This window comes from Chenopodium album, chromosome 13 (assembly GCF_948465745.1).
Source record: "Chenopodium album chromosome 13, dcCheAlbu1.1, whole genome shotgun sequence".
Lineage (NCBI taxonomy): Eukaryota > Viridiplantae > Streptophyta > Magnoliopsida > Caryophyllales > Amaranthaceae > Chenopodium > Chenopodium album.
In genome coordinates this window covers 184,906-201,616 of record NC_137846.1, presented here as the reverse complement: position 1 = coordinate 201,616, position 16,711 = coordinate 184,906, and the positions used below count along the sequence as shown (strand labels likewise).

At 31.6% G+C, this 16,711-nt stretch overlaps 1 protein-coding gene across 1 annotated transcript in view; it reads right to left on the bottom strand.

Annotated features, from left to right (window-relative positions):
• LOC145574092 (calpain-type cysteine protease DEK1-like) overlaps positions 1 to 8,966 on the bottom strand; it is a 34,560-nt gene extending 25,594 nt beyond the window's left edge. Inside the window, exons 1-8 of the mRNA XM_081631830.1 lie at positions 8,390 to 8,966; positions 8,045 to 8,295; positions 6,356 to 6,538; positions 6,109 to 6,244; positions 4,851 to 4,981; positions 4,632 to 4,746; positions 3,491 to 4,520; positions 3,280 to 3,390 (exon numbers count right to left, since the gene is read on the bottom strand). Of these exons, the coding sequence (XP_081487956.1) occupies positions 3,280 to 3,390; positions 3,491 to 4,520; positions 4,632 to 4,746; positions 4,851 to 4,981; positions 6,109 to 6,244; positions 6,356 to 6,538; positions 8,045 to 8,295; positions 8,390 to 8,514 (2,082 nt within the window). The 5' untranslated portion in view covers positions 8,515 to 8,966. The remainder of the gene's footprint in view (positions 1 to 3,279; positions 3,391 to 3,490; positions 4,521 to 4,631; positions 4,747 to 4,850; positions 4,982 to 6,108; positions 6,245 to 6,355; positions 6,539 to 8,044; positions 8,296 to 8,389) is intronic.
• Positions 8,967 to 16,711: the final 7,745 nt, after the last annotated feature.

Below are 16,711 nucleotides of genomic sequence, written 5' to 3'. Positions count from 1 at the left end.
AAAAAATAAATAAATAAATAAATAATTAAAAATTAAAAAAAAAAAAAAAAAATCAGATATAATATAAAACATTATCTCCACTACCAGCCAAATTAAAAAGAGGTTCTTGTGAAATAATTATATACATAGTGCACTTATGTACACTAGTCCCTCCATTCTTTTTTTTTTCCTAGCCATTTTCCATTTTCATCGTTTCTTTAAATATCTACTTAATTTCTCTTCCTTTTTACATCTTTCTTCTACCCTCCTTGCGTCCACTACATAGGACTCATTTTAAGCACAACGCTAAAGCTCTTTTATCTTTATTTTACTTACTCTCTTAACCTCCTTTTTGTTCCCCTTCCATGTACTACTTGAAACAGAGTGGCTTCCATATATAATAGTGCTTCCTCTTTCATGTACGAAAATTACTTCACAGTATGACATGCTGTTTCTTTCTCCGTCTCTATCCCTCTTCCACCATAGCATGAAAAGAATGAAATTTTTTCAATATGGCGGTAGATTCATATAAGAAAAATTACTAGATAACAACGTTTTACATCAGATTAAGGAGTTTCAGTTTAGATCTTTCTTTAAGGATCAAACAATCACCATTCGATTGGATGTTTAGATGTAGATAATCCTTCACAAAATTTTAGTATTTCTACTAGCTTAGGTTTCCGTGCCATGCACGGTAATTTACTACATTAAATTAAAAAATAAAATAAAATTATCTAAACTATCATCAACAAAACACAACTATAACATACGTCGTATTTTGTTCTTATTTGCCTATATAATAAAATTAAATATAGAATGTAACAGTGCAAAAGAGTCGATTAGACCATGAGAATATTAAAATATGTATTACACCCAATGGGAAGGAATAATAAACCTATTTTAACGATATTTGGTCAATTTTTTTCCCTAACAAAATATAATAATATGAAAATTATTTTAAATAAAAATTAAAAAAGTGCATACATATATTAGGGTTTATAAAATTATAACGTTAAGCAATATTGTTATACTCCCTTCGTTTTCTTAGGTTCTTCGTATATATTATAATTAGTTGAGTAACCAATTAAAAATTTAAAACATTAAAAAAAAAACAAAAACTCTCACTATATTTTAATAATAAAAAAATAAAATAAAATAAAAAATATAAAAACTAATGAAAATATTAAGAAGATAAAAATTGCATCGAAACTTAAATTATTGTGCATTTAATACACTTTGTGATAGTAGAAATTAGAAAACATAAATAAGTAATATACAAATAGTAGAGAAATTAAAAAAATACTAATTTGTCCCAGAAATATGTTATTCGTACTTAAAGTAGGAAGATTCATTTTGTTCAAAAAAAAAGTAGAAAGATTCCTATTAAGAAGAATATTTTGAAAATTCTCAATGAAAGATAAGAACAAAATAAACAAATAATAATAATAATAATAACAATAATAATAAATTCATCGGGTTTTTTTTTTAATATTGTTTCAAAATTACCATAAAATAATTCGTATTAATAATTAGAAAGAATTAAATATGATGTATAGTGCTATGATATGGCATACAGAGTAATATTTAGATATAAAGTGATAGATTTGGAAATTAATAAAGAAAGCATTTAAATTAAAATTGCCATTATTATATAATTTAGTGAATATTTTGTGAATTAATTAGTAGGTAACATTGGGTAGAAAAAGGAAAGAAAAATAGAAGAAGAAAGGAAGAATTTTGGAGGGAAAAAACTACAGGTGTCTATTTTAGTTGTTTTAGTATTATACATTGATGATTACTCCAACTTTTTCCCTTAGGGAACTCTAAAAGACAGGAATCCGGTCCAACCCTAATATCCTACAACTTGAAAATTGTACAAGTTTAACAACAAAAAATTAAGTATCCCAAATTTTACAATTCCAAATCCAAATAATTTTACTATTAGTATATATTTTATAAAAACTTGATTAAAACCTAGGAAGCTCGGAACAGAGAGTCAAGACTTGGAAATTTAAAATTTTAAAGACTCAGGAGTCCGGACATGTATTAATAGGATCTGAAACTTGAAGTTGGAACCAGGGGTATGCTGATTCAGGAAGTATAATAAGATTTTTACAATAAACAGAAATAATAAAGAGTAGTTGCTCATAAAGTGAGTTTTTAAATTTAACTTTACAGTTTTATATACTATCTTCCCATGAATACGGAGTAAGGGATAAGTGAGGTTGGATGAGAAAAATAAAAGAGTAACTTTCTAATTCCCGCACAAGTAATAAAGACTAAGACTAGCAAAAGCATTTATTGTTCAGAATTTTGGAACCGTAGAGAGAGAGAGAAGTAAAGAGGTAAATCACAGGGTTTTTCCCACCCACCCCCACAAGCCCCCATTTAAGAAGATAAAAAAGGGGGGGTATGGGGGGGATAGAGAGGAACTAGAATATGCATTTGGGTTCATCTGAAACAGGAAAATGTCAAATAAGTCAAGAGAACAGCTTCCCCTTGCCAGAGAATAATACCGGCAGGTTTATGGGAAGCTGTTGAATCCAACCAAAAGCCCTATGGTTTCGGCTCTTGTTTTGGTGAATCCAACCTTTTATTTTACAGATGAATCCCCTTTCTCTCCCAAGGGTCCAACCTGGATTTCATGTCCGCACCCGGGTCATGTCGTCTCAGGACCGGTACATCATGGTGGTGGACCAAGTCCGAGCATCACAGCATTTAGGTAGGCTTTTTAGTACTTTGAACTTCAAATATGAATGATTATTACCATCTTATAAAGGTGTGATATTTAAAGCATATATGAAAAATCGAGTTGATCCAGCAATCCTATTCTTAACAACCCTATCAATCAAAAGTAAACTCCCGATTACGAGAAGTCAGAGCAGCATAACGCATTCAGAAGAGTCCAGAATATGATCATACACAACGATTGAATCTCATGATGTACAAGATGAGCTTCTAAGGATTATTTAATAGAGGAAGAGAACAAATGACTGAGAATAGTTTCCAACTAGATGTGGAATAACTTATATATGGGGGAAAAAATGAAATAACTTATAAATGGGGGAAAAAATGAAGGTCATCCCAAAAGGGCACTTTAGGGTAGCAAAACGTACAGCCCCATAACTCGTTAAGAAAATTTATTGTGGCAGACTGACAAACTTAAGACTTGACTGAAAGTAATTGGCAATTTGGCACAGGCTTGACACCTTATATCTAGAAAATTCAAGTCCTACAATCACACAATATATTTGAAAGTACTTGGATTAGTATTGAAAAACAGGAAGAAAGTTGGTGTACCTTTCGAGGTTTAGATGACATTGATGTATCTTCTGCTTGTAAAGACCGCAGGTAAGCCATAATCAAGCAAATCACAGGGGACAGAAGAACCACACAGATTCCAAACTCAAACTGCAGGATTCAAACCTTGAATTTTAGCAGAACGGAAAAGGGGAAAAAAAAAAAAACATTTGCGAGCAAGAACAATAATAAAAGAGAAATTGTGCCTAACCTGTTGATGAATAGCATTTACAACTTTAATCACTCTAGGACGAGAAATGGCAACACACACTGTTTCTAGTATGAAAACGAGACTAAAAAGAGCTAATGCCCTCTCGGGAGTACCAGCTGCATAGTGCCAAAGCAATCTTAATAGTTGCAACCATTTTTCTAAACCCCGAAGCCGCAGTTCCTCAGACAGAGAAATTTGGTTGGGTAAAGCATTGTCAACACTATTGGAGTCAATGATAGTAATGTCGGTGTTATCACACTGATCTCTATCAGCATCCAAACTACTTCTTTGCAACAATGCCAGGATTTTTGGATCCAAACCTTTCTCCTTCAACATCATTGCAAAATTTGGATCCAAACCTTTATTCTGCAATAAGTTAGTCAATTCACGATCACCCTGTTTTGACCTCTTCTTAAGCATGGCTGCAATCCTTGGATCATTGAGTTTTTCCTGATGTATAAGAGCTAAATTAAGATCTGGAAGGTAATTCACTGAGGCTGACGTACTTGAATCATAGCCTTGACTTTCAAGGCCACCGCTGGAATAGCCCACCATAGAGTTGTGATCACAGCTCTTTTCAACAAAGGATGGGCCAACATCGGGGTCTTGAACAACAGAGCGACAGGAACTACTTCGTAAAACTAAACTAGGCCTTCCACTATCCACACTCCTTTCACTGTTAATGCCCTCATGAGAGCTTGTGGTTCGGAGTAAAGTAGCATTATTCCAACCAACGGCTTCACAAGTGCAATGTCCGCCTCCGCCATTTCTGTTTATAGCTTCAACCCCATGTCCAAGATTACCAGCTTCAGCACTGCTACTGCGCTTCATACTTGAACCACATCCTTCAGAAGAACTTGATGAAGTATTATGCTCTTTTCTTCGAAATCCTTCCCTGAGACGAATAACTGTGCTCTGTAAGGCATCTCTTCTTTCAGCTGACGGATTTGTAACCAATAGATGACGACAGACAGCAGCTCCTAATAGCACAGATGCCATAACTAAATAACTTATACAATGTCCCAAATACCTGAAAACAAAAAAAAAAAAAAAAAAAAAAAAAAAAGAGAGAGAGATTTGTGATAGAAGAAAAAAACATTTATTCAGAGCAAGATCAAGAAAAATTCAAACAGAGGCGAACCAATAATGAACGCCAAAGCATATAAGAAAGACACGAGATGCGCCAGCGATAAACAAAGCAGCAATAGGACTTTTCAGAAGCCGAAAGCCAAACAAGCACGCTCCCATATTCCAATCTGCACCAAAAATTGTAGTAAACATATTATATTGCTATATTAGATACATTCAAAGATAAGGCACTATATGAAGACCTAATGTTGGAAAAATCCTACAAACACACCAAGGACAATTATTGCAGCTGAAGTAATGGCTCCCAACCAACGTGCCTCCTTTGCTGTCAAGCCATACATGACTGAGTACACAAGAAGCACAGATAGTGATCCAAAATAGAGGGTCCCCAAGTGTGAAACCCTGCATATGTAAATCCATAAGATATAAAGTGGATCCCAAGAATGAGCAAGAAACGCTAAAGCATGTCACATTTACAAGGACCCAAACATAAGCAAAATGAAAATAAATGGTATCATTAACAATGAATCAAATTCCAAACAATCAAGGTATAATTAGTCCTATAGTGATTTGGGGCCACATGAATCATCACAAGGAACTGTCCGGGGAAAAAAGAAATAGAAAAGGAGGTGAGAAAGATAAGGAGAAAATCCAAGTTTAACTCTGAGATATTTCAGTAAACATATCTCTAAAATCTTTTCTTTTTAAAAAATAAAAATAAAAAAGTGAGAGGAGATAAATTGGGATGTAAATATCGGAGATTAACCTGGGCTTCCTCGAAAGGTAAGTGATAAAATGAAAGTGAACAAAGAATGAGAAAGAACATAGTCAGCCAAAAGGGTATTGCATAGTGAAAACCCAAAAACAGGATTAGAAAAAATATAAAATTGGAGAAAGCTATATAAAAGATCGCTAAGGGGAGATAAATAGAAAGGAAAATAAGCGAGTAAAAAAAGAAAAAAAAAAATTGAGAAAACTTTAACACAAGAAAACAAATAGAGTTTGCAAAACACAGTATTTAGGTAGAAGGAAAAAAAACATATCAACTTAAAATCATGACATGTCCTCGCTGTAGATGATTTCTATCTATTTCGCCCTATCTAACGCCATATTTTCTTCAATCCCCAAAAGGCCAATATTACTATCAATCATCCTCCTCCAAGTTTTTGAGGTCTTCCCCTACCCCTCAAGATCCAATCACTTTGCCACTTCTAACTTTCTTACCAGAGAGGGGGAGCCCCACTCGATCTTCATCTTTCATTGCCATCTTGTTACCAATAGATGTAACCCTACTTTCTTCCTAATTATCTCATTACTCAATCCAATCCTTTCATCCAATGCAGCATAAAAAAAAATTAAAAAAAATAAAAAAAAAGGCACTATTGAGATGAAGCCCTCACTTTTACGCATATGGAATGGAGAGAGGGTGAGGGCATCAGATAAAAATATACAAAGGTAGATCAGAAACACAATCCAGACCCCAGGTTGCAAAAGTACATCCACAACAGATAGAAAGCATGGGAGCTTGCCTACTAGATTGACGGGGATATAATTCATTTGGATCAGGTGGTTCTGGCAAGCAAGTCACAGGCCCCACCTCAACACAATCAGAATAAGCATATTTATATGCTCTCCTAACATATTCATCCACATCTAAGCCATTACCTGCAATTTGTACAGATAGAGAAGTGGATATAAATTAGAAATCTCAGCAACTTTAAATCAATAATTAATTAACGATACAAAGGCGGTGTCAGACATGGTTGCAGACATTACCATTAAATAGTATTCGGCAGATAAAGAGCATATTGATTGCTAAAGCAATAGCAGATACACCAAAAAAGAATCCAGAAGGAGAATATCGCTCTGATGCTCTAGAACCAGCTGTAAAATACACAGCACAGAGTTCATAGGCACAAAGCAATGCCACCGCAAAAAGAAGAAGGAAGGCGACGGCCCCTGTTAGCACAAATCCAATTGAAAAAGCATCGGTCAAAGTAGAATATTATTAGCTCACAACATGAAAAAAGAGTGAGTAAATAAACATACAGATATAAAAGCAAAACCCACACCAGTTCACTGGAAGAAACCCAAAAAAAAATATTAAGATAAAACACAAACTTTTTTGCTCACAACTCATCAGCTTGACAGCTTCAACATCACCTAGCTTCTTCTGTAGAAAACTGCACCATTTTTGCTATGGAGCAGTTCTTGTCTTTTAATAAGAAGAATCAATATGTTAAGCCCTTTCATGAAACAAATGCGTTTCAGTCTATTAAAGGTATGTACAGCAATTTCCTCCTCCAGCTATATATGTAATTACCTCCAAGCAATATATTCAGCCCTTTCATGAAACAAATGCATTTCAGTCTATTAAAAGTATGCTCAGAAATTTCCTACTCCAGCTATACATGTAATCACCTCTAACCTTTTTCCAAACCTTGTGTGTTTTTCACAGATTTACTCAAGATTAACTTACACACACGCGCACGCGCACACGCACATACACATGCGCACGCGCGCGCGCACACACACATAGATTTCCTAACTCGGCACTTTGTTCTTATCCACTCAGCCTTACAATCTAGTAATCTACCACTTTCCATACGAAAAACTTAAAACGTTTTAAAGGGCATATTTGTTGTCCATAGACAGAAGAAATTTGCATCCACATGGCTCACTTGTCATCCTTTGCAGGTGAGGATGAATTTAAGGCATATAAGAACATTAGAGAAGGATAAAGCAAAAGGCCATCATAAAATTGTGTATGACTTTATCTACAAAACAAGAAAGAGCAAGTGATCATCTATGTGAAAAACTTGGCATCAACAAGAACAACCCTTCTCAAAAAAAAAAAAAAAACAAAAAAAAAGACCCCTCAAAGCTTGATCAAATGGTTTATTCATTTGACATACAAATCCAAATTGTCAAACTAAATGATTCAAAACTCCGCAAACTAGACCCACTTCATTGAAGTCACAAACACATTATAATCTTGATGAATCACTACTTGTTCCCTAAAGTAAACCTCGGATGCACCTAAGTTTAATTATCATTTAACATAAATTCCTGCAGGAAACAGGTTGTATAAGTTAAAGTATTCGTTAGATGTAGGCAGCAATGATATAGAGTTCAACCACCTCCTAAGAGAGTTTGGTACGGTATTGGGCTTAGGATAGCACCATTTGATCTTTTTGTTTTGCCCCACTTCACCTCCCTACTTGTATGAGAATTTCTCTTTATGATTTTAGTCAAAGGGGATGATCAGGCCAATGTTTGTCAAGTAGCGCGCTTAGTATGGAGAACTTGGTAAGACAGCAGCTTAGGAAATATATCGGAGGTTGGATTAAGCATGTAACGTAACGTGACATTGAAAAGGTTGACATGGGCATTGTTTAATAATAATCGAAGACAAGCATGGAAAGTGTAGTTTAGAAGACATGAAGGGAAAAGAAAGAAAATTACTTGAGCTCTGCCAACGAGTTCTCCACCAAAGCATAATGGAGTAAAAAGCCAAAAGCAAAGCAGTTCCAGCCATTATGACAGCAAGGCCAATGATATCTCGGCCGGAAATAAGAATAAGCCAGGATCCCCAAGCAACAAGTAGCAAAAGAGGAGAAACAACAACGAACCAAGCAAAGAGAGTGAGTGCACCGCATATAATACCAAGTCGAGGCCCCTTGAAGAGATCTGGCCATTTTCTGGCAAAGATCCAACTGCATGGAAGAGAAGCAGGAATCAGCTGAGGGCTTAGGGTAATGAGATGATAACAATCATGTAATAATAATGTAAAAGTATGAAATTGAATACCTGTAGAGACGCCAAGGGCGCCAATTGACAGCCCAGAGAATGGAGAAAGATGAAGAACCGAGAAAAGCAAAAAGGGCACCCGATACAACACAAGCCAACACAATGTCATGCTGCTCGCCTTCCATGGCTTCGGCTCAGCTCTCCACCAACCTCCTCTTCTTCACCGCCTACTTCATGCTCTGACTCTGACTCCGACTCCGCTTCCGCCACCTCCACCTCAACCTCCACCTCCACCACTCCACCTGTCTGGAATTTACAGACCTAGACCTAGACCTAGGGTTTCAGCATCACACAATTTGGGGAAATTAAATATTCAAGATGAACAAGGAATAACAATAATAATAATTTACGTCTGAGAGAGTAGTTGAATACTTGAGTTCTCCTTTGGATTTTGGGTAAATTTGGGGCTACCCAGATTAAAACCCTACTACTTCTTCTACAGAGACTACAGTATTGTTGTGGAAACTGGAAAACATATTTTTGTTTTTTTTTTTTTTAAACAAACCGGGTTTTCAGACACCGGGGACTGTGGGAGATTAATCCAAATATGTAGTCGTAGATCTTTTCAACTCTTTTACTCCCATCTACTACCACTATTTTTTTTTTTTTTTTTGGTTGATTTTGCTCTGTTTTTCAGGAACACATTCCTTTTCTCACTATAACCTTAACCCAAAATTTTTTTGAAAAAAACCTTTAACCCAAATTCAATTACGGACTACTTAAAAAAAAATATCAATCTATCTATCTATATCTATATACTACACTAAAAGATAAGCGCCTCAATGTGAGACTGACAAATGTGTCATCATGATTCGCTGTCTTCTATTAATTTTTTATTATTATTATTATATATTTATATTTCCATATATATATATATATATAATTATATTTAGTAGTGAGCAAAGGAAAGAATTATATTTAGGATTACATGATACTACAAATAGACTTCTTGATACGTCATCTACATACAATATAATGTAAAAAAATGGTTTTAAAATTCTCAAAATATTTTATACATATGCACATGCAAGGTAAAGTAAGGAGATATCAAAAAATATCTTACTATATATAAATAATAACATATGTATGGTAATTCACTGATTCGTATCAGTTATGTAATAGATTCAAAGAAAATTAGTAATATTTAATACATAATATTGTGTACAAAAAAGGAGAAAGATCAGATATCTAGGATATCTTAAAACCTAAGATAATTTTCTAAAAAAAAAATAAGGAATATCCTCAGTATAATATTTTGTTAATTATTTTGTACAAAAATACTGTAAAAATAAAATATAGTTAGCATATTAAAATCAAATCATAATATGCAAAAAATAAAATAAGATACAATATTTTTTATATTATCATCTATATAAATACTATTCATAGTAATAGTCATATAAGTCGTAACCATTTTCATTCCAAGGTCATATTATCTATATTACGACGTAGAGGTATAATATATTGTTCTTCAAATGGCGTTCACTATGATATTTAATCTCATTCCTCTTAAAGAATCATGGAGAATAAAAGTTCGAATTGTGTGGCTAAAGTACCAACCTGATTATTCCAATCCAAAAAAAATTAACTCACTTGAGTTAATTTTAGTTGATGAGAAGGTACACTATTATAGGTTTATAACAATTTTCGTCTTTTAGATTTGTTTACTTTTTGTAATATGTATACTTATAAATTATAATGCAAAACTGATTTTGATATGATAATGTTTAAACGCAAGGATCTAAAATACAAGCAACTATCAAAGAATCACTCATTCGACGATTTGAAGGTTGTGAAAGAAGGCACTTCTCATATTATCTCTAGGTTTGGGGTGATTACTAATACTAGTAAACATTTGGCTATTAGCCATGCCTATAAAGTGAACTTCTATTATAGGACTATTGTTAGGGACTATGAAAATGCACAACTTCCTCAATGTGGATTTGATTTTGTGTCCTTCGACAAAATCCTTAAACAACAGGTCAATGAGGTGATTTTAGTAGGTACAATACATCATATCAATTTATTAACCATTTTTTTAAAAAATTTTGTATTTTTTTAAAAAATTATCAACTAATATTTTTTAAAAAATAATTATAGATCTTATTGGAGAGCTTTCTAACTTGGGCAATCTTATCAATATTTCAAAAACCGATACCCCAAAGGCTCAAATTACAAATTGACAATTGAGGTAGAAGACTTGTAGTAAGAAATTCAAATCAGCCTATAATAATTGAATTTTTTTTTTTTTTTGTTCTTATACATATAAAGCACTAACTTATATAATGAAATTTTATATAAATATTAGAACTCTTTTTTATGTGTTGACTTTAATTACAATTATCTTGTATTTTGTAGGAAAAACAGAACAACTTTTGGAGTATACTACTAAAGATGACATCCAAGGACCCATAGCTGTAGTAGTGCAATTTGCTAAGATTAAGAGTTTTAGAGGTGATATTTTATTAAATATTTATTTATATATTTAAATTATGATAAGTAATTTTCGTCCAAATTTAATAATTGTATTAATCAAATCACCTTGATCATAACTTTTCTAAATGAAGTTTAATAATTGTATTAATCAAACCACAATTCTATACTTTAATTTTATTTTATAATATGTATTGATATATGTACCCCGTATTTATGTTTTTGTAGGAATTGGCCACCATTGTATGTGATAATGAAGACCCAAGTGTATCCTTAATCACTCCAACAAAAAAGACCTTTTGATGATGGTACAAATGTTGGGATTGATGATGAAACAAGTTTAGCACAACACTCTACTAACAAAAAGAAGGTCGTGGTTAAGATTGAAAAGGAAGACAATACCAACAATGGATGATTTTAAGCTACTTAAAATTTTTTTGTAATAAAACTTTTAGGACCTCTTAATAATGTTAGTATTTTGAATACAATATAAATTGTCTACATTATTAGTTTTTTAGTAACTATAATATATGGAGTGTTTATTCGAATGGTTTTATCTTAATAATATGATAATCTTATTAATTTTATATCATCTATTTTGTATCAACAGTATGATATCTTGAATGTGAAAATCAATGAATATATAGTATATATTATACTCCTTAACCATGTGAGACACTATGATTATGAGCCATAATTTTTTGATATATAATGGACATTTAATTGCAGAGTACATCAACATATATATGAAGATTTTTTATTTTATTTTTTTTTTTTTTTTTTGTGTAAAAAATTTTATAAAGATAAGTTTTAAAGGTAGGATTTTTTTTCCTATGTATAGTACTCTTTCCGATTTATAATAACTATAACACTTGACTTAGTACTCTTTCCGGTTTATAATAACTATAACACTTGACTTTTAATTTGCACTATTTATATGCTAACTTTGACCATACTTTTTACCAACATAATAAAAAAAAAATAAAAAATCTATAGCCATGTAAAATATATTTGGATTGGAATTTATTTATATTTTCATTTTATTAATAAAGTTGAACATTAGCATGTTTGTTAATTAAAATGTTGCGATTAATATGAAACGGAGGGATTATTCAATAAAAAATGAAATATTCTAAGTATCTTATTCTACATACAAGCTACGCATCTACATACAATATAATATAAAAAAAAAGGTTTGAAAATTCTCAAAATATTCTATACATATGCACATGCAAGGTGAAGTAATTAAGGAAATTATCAAAAAATATCCTAGAGCTTGTTCTGATTTACTGAAATAAGTTGAACTGAACATAACTGAATATAGCTAAAATGATTTGTTTATGAGAGAATGTAGGAAATTAGGAACTGAATTGAATTGATTGGAGCTGAACTAAAAGTAAGCTGAAGAGAACAGGCCCTTAGTATATATAAATAATAAAAGTTACATAAGGATTAAAAAATAATCTTAGGGCCTATTCTGATTTACTGAATTGAACTGAACTGAATGGAGCTAAACTAAACTGAATAGTGCTGAAATGAATATTTTATGAGAGTAAGAAATTATGAACTGAACTGAACTGAACCAAAATTAATCTGAAGAGAACATGTCCTTAGTATAAAATATCAAAATGACATCATATATGGTAATTTGTATGAAGTTATGTAAAAGATCCAAAGAAAATTAGTAATATTTAATACAAAATATTATGTAAAAAAAAAAAAGAGAGAAAGATCAAAGATCTAGGATTTCTTTTTTTTTTCTTTTTTTTTTTTCTTTTTTTGAAAACAAGATCTAGGATGTCTTAAAACCTAAGATAATTTTCTAACAAAAAATTAAGGACTATCTTAAATATACTATTTTATAAAAATTTCATATAAAAATCAAAAATAAAAGTAAGGTAAGTTATTAAGTATCAAATATCTTATAAAAAGTAATATGTTACAAATAGAGTGGATACATGCAATTAAATAAATAAAGTTATTAATTATCATACTTAAATATCTTTTATTTATTCCATTTGTCTATACTATATATTTATGCTGTATATTTAATCAATTATTGGTTGTATGACTATTATGTGATTAATTTTTGCACAAGGCTTAGGAAAATACATACATCTATACAAGTATAAGATGTAAGGTTATTATTATGTCTATAGATTTGGTGATTGTAATTAGTAAAATAGATATTAGGTTGTTAGCTATTGAATCGATGATTAATACGACAATAAAATTTTAGTTTTGAATCTCTCTACGGGAGATTGGAAATGACTTTTCTTATATAGAACATAATTTATTCATTTTCAATTAATAAAATAACAATTAAAAAATAAAAGGGAATAAAATAAAAGAAATGCAAATAAAATAAAAAAAATTGATATCACATTCCTTAATTTTACTATTAACCATATTTGTAGGTGAATAATAACATTTTAATAATTAATTTGTTAATGTAAATAAGTCTATTTTTACTAATTGAATTTTTTTTTTCCTGTGATATTAAAATTTTGATTTTTAAACCGTGCATCGCACGGGCACTATACTAGTTATGGACTACTTGTACATTTTTTCAAATTTTTTATTGGTAACATTCGTAAAAAAAAAATTAAAAAAAAAATGGTAACATAATAATACTAAAAGCGAATCTGACATGACACTTGTTATGCTCTAATTAAAAAATTTTCCGCCACTTTTACTTTCTTTTTTTTTCCAAATTTTTCATGAATAATAATTTATATATCTTATAATATTTAACTTTCAATTGGCAACTATATACAAAGTATATTCTAAATGCATTCAATGAATATATGTATTTTAACATATTTTTCTTATAATTTATATTTTTTTTAACAAAAAAATAGTTGCTCACAAATCGATGCATTTTTGTTATGCAAAACAAGGCATTTGCGTTATTTTTTTGCTGATTCCGAGCTCAATTCGGAATCTTTAAGACTAAAATGGCCCCTAAAACCTTAACCGAATATTTTTTCAACACGTAAACCGATGAAAAAGTTTAATCGAGCTGCACTTTACAATCAATAAAAACTTTTAGGCTGTAGTTTGCAAAATAATAACTGTTGCAATTGGCAAATTTTCCTTTTTTTCATATATTATTATTTATCTCCTTTCACATACATTATATTACAAGAGAATTTTACAATAAATTCTTAACTCCACTATCTTTCTTTTACAATTTTTTAGTACTTTAACTACTTCATGTCCTCTTATTTTATTTAAGTCAATTAAATTGCCTAAATTTATGTGTTAATTAAAGTGTAATACTTACAAAAACACAAATAGAGAGTAATTTTTTAAAGAAAAAAAAATAACAAATCGTGTATAACGCTAACTTCTAATTTTTTTTTTATACCTAGTTTATATCATAATACAGACATTTAGTTTCTCGGTAGTACAAACCTATTCCTCCACTCTGTTTTACTTGCAACATTAAGATTTTGACATTATACGTGCTCTCTCTTATGACGATATATTGTGCTTTACAAAAAAGAAAAAACATAGTTATGTGGGATTTTATTACATTCGTCTAAATTTGTACTCCCTCTATTTTGTATTAATCGTAACACTTTCTATTACATCCATTTCATAATAATTGCAATACTTTTTTTTTTTTTGGTAAGGACCAATATTATTTTATTAATTCTCTCTCTAACCAACCTCCACTTACACCACTTTTTTCATTATTTCTTTCCCCAACTAGCAATTAAATATATCTCCACTGACTATACTTTATAGTAATTTGTACTTTTGTAGTAGATAACATTTTCCCTTTACCCACACTATAAATTTTATCATTACAAATGGAGGGAATACCTTTTTTCTAATACTTGTTATCCTTTTGAGAGTGATAGGGATATACGTAATGAAAATCAACTTAATTAATAATGTAACAAAGAGTCAAAGTGATTAAAAACAAAAAGGAAGGATGTGGAAGTAATTACTGAACAATTAACTATACTGATACAATTACAAAAATATTTACTGAACAAATAATACAATTAAAAAAATATTTACCGAACAATTGATACTAACAACTGATAAGTATAGTATTATACAAAATTTCTCACACTTTTTGGTCATCTTATTAAACAACTGATAAGTATTATCAAATATTTACAAAACACTTGTAAAAATTTGTATAATACTTAAAATTGTCAAACATCAACTAACAAAAAAAGGCAAAAAAATAGTGTAAATGACTTAATTCGACTTAAAAAACAATGACACGTAAATCGAGACATTTTATAACACGCTAAACAAATCATGTACGTTATTTGTTTGCTCGTTTCGAGCTCAATTTAGGTCCATAAGGGACAAAATGACCCCTGAAACCTTTACGTGGCATTTTCGGCACACAAATCGAAAAATAAAAAATTAATTCACTAAAGGTGACCCAAAAACTCACTAAAGGTGCGCTATGCACCCAAGTCATTAGTTTATGATGTTTTGGCCACTAAGCAAAGTACAGGGTGTTGGGGGCACCCAAGCCATAATTCAGAGTGTTGAGTCCAATTTTGCCTAATAGAAATTAAATTAAATTAAACTAGAGTTGATTTGGGGGCCAAACCCTCAAACAGTTCTACCTTTCACGCTTTAGTTTAAGTTTAGAACCTCGAGTAAAGTACAGACTCCGGGGAGTGCTTAGGGGATGTATTGTGGAAGAATATGAAAGGCTAGTGTTTAGGCTAGAGTATAAGAGAGAAAGAGAGAATGATTTGGCGCATAAGTAAGGAAGAGAGAATTCTTTGGTGCCCCAAAACTGGTGAAATCAGCTTCGTATTTATAGAGAAAACATGATGGGTAAGGCACGGAATCCTAGAATTGAAGGCGCTGCAAAACAAAACCCTAGAAATTTGTCGTGTCACGGCAATGCAAATGTTGCCGTGGCGCGACAGATTTTGCCGTGTCACAGCATTTTTGTTTTCCTGAATTCCTTCCAAATTCATTTTTATCTTTTTTCTTAAGCATTAAGCACGTGATAATTAGGCGTCGTTTCAGCTATTCCAGACTTATTTCAGGCTTAGGGTTTTATTAGTTATCAATCACGCTTAATTAATAAATAACACGAAATGACTTAAAAAGGCTTTGGGCTGAAATGTGAGTTGGACCAGCTCCCCTATCAAGTGTCAGCAAGCCCAAGAATTCATTGGCCCAAATAGCGAGTAGTACTGATCTCGCTGGATGACATAATGCCCAATCGGCCTAGTCCAACAATCACGCCCAGCTCATTGAATCAAAGCGTTTCCTCTAATTAGCTTGAAATTGCAAGCTTGGCCCCCTTCAATCTTTGGCCCAATTTTCTTCCTTGGTTGGTCTGTAATATAACAACTTGTAAAATCTTGAACCTTTTCACATATCGAGTCCTTAATCACCGAACTGAATTTCTTTAACTCAGTCTTGGGCTTAAAATACTCGGTCATAAAATACGATTAAACTCCAATATCTTTGTAGTGGCTCAATAAGCTCAGAAATCGTCATAATTCTGCAAATTCCTACAAAATAATATCAACTCTACAAAAACACTAGAAAACGTATATTAGTAATAAAAATAGCTCTGCAGAGCTCAAATAAGCACGAAAATGACCATGGGACGGGGAATAAAAGTATATATAAAATAGACTCATCAGACTATGATTGACTACATGTTTGGACTGATTTGTGGACTGAGTATATGTTTGACTGAATATGGATTTTAAGCACTCCCGATATTAAACACACAACCCGACCAATAATGGCGGTGAAATGTTGTTCATCATTGGATTTGGGAGACATTTTTAGGTGTGTACAATACATAGAAGGGAGAGAAAGGGATAGAGAGGTAAGTTGGTGGACCCTACCTATTTTTCGATTAGATTGTCATCACCTAATGGA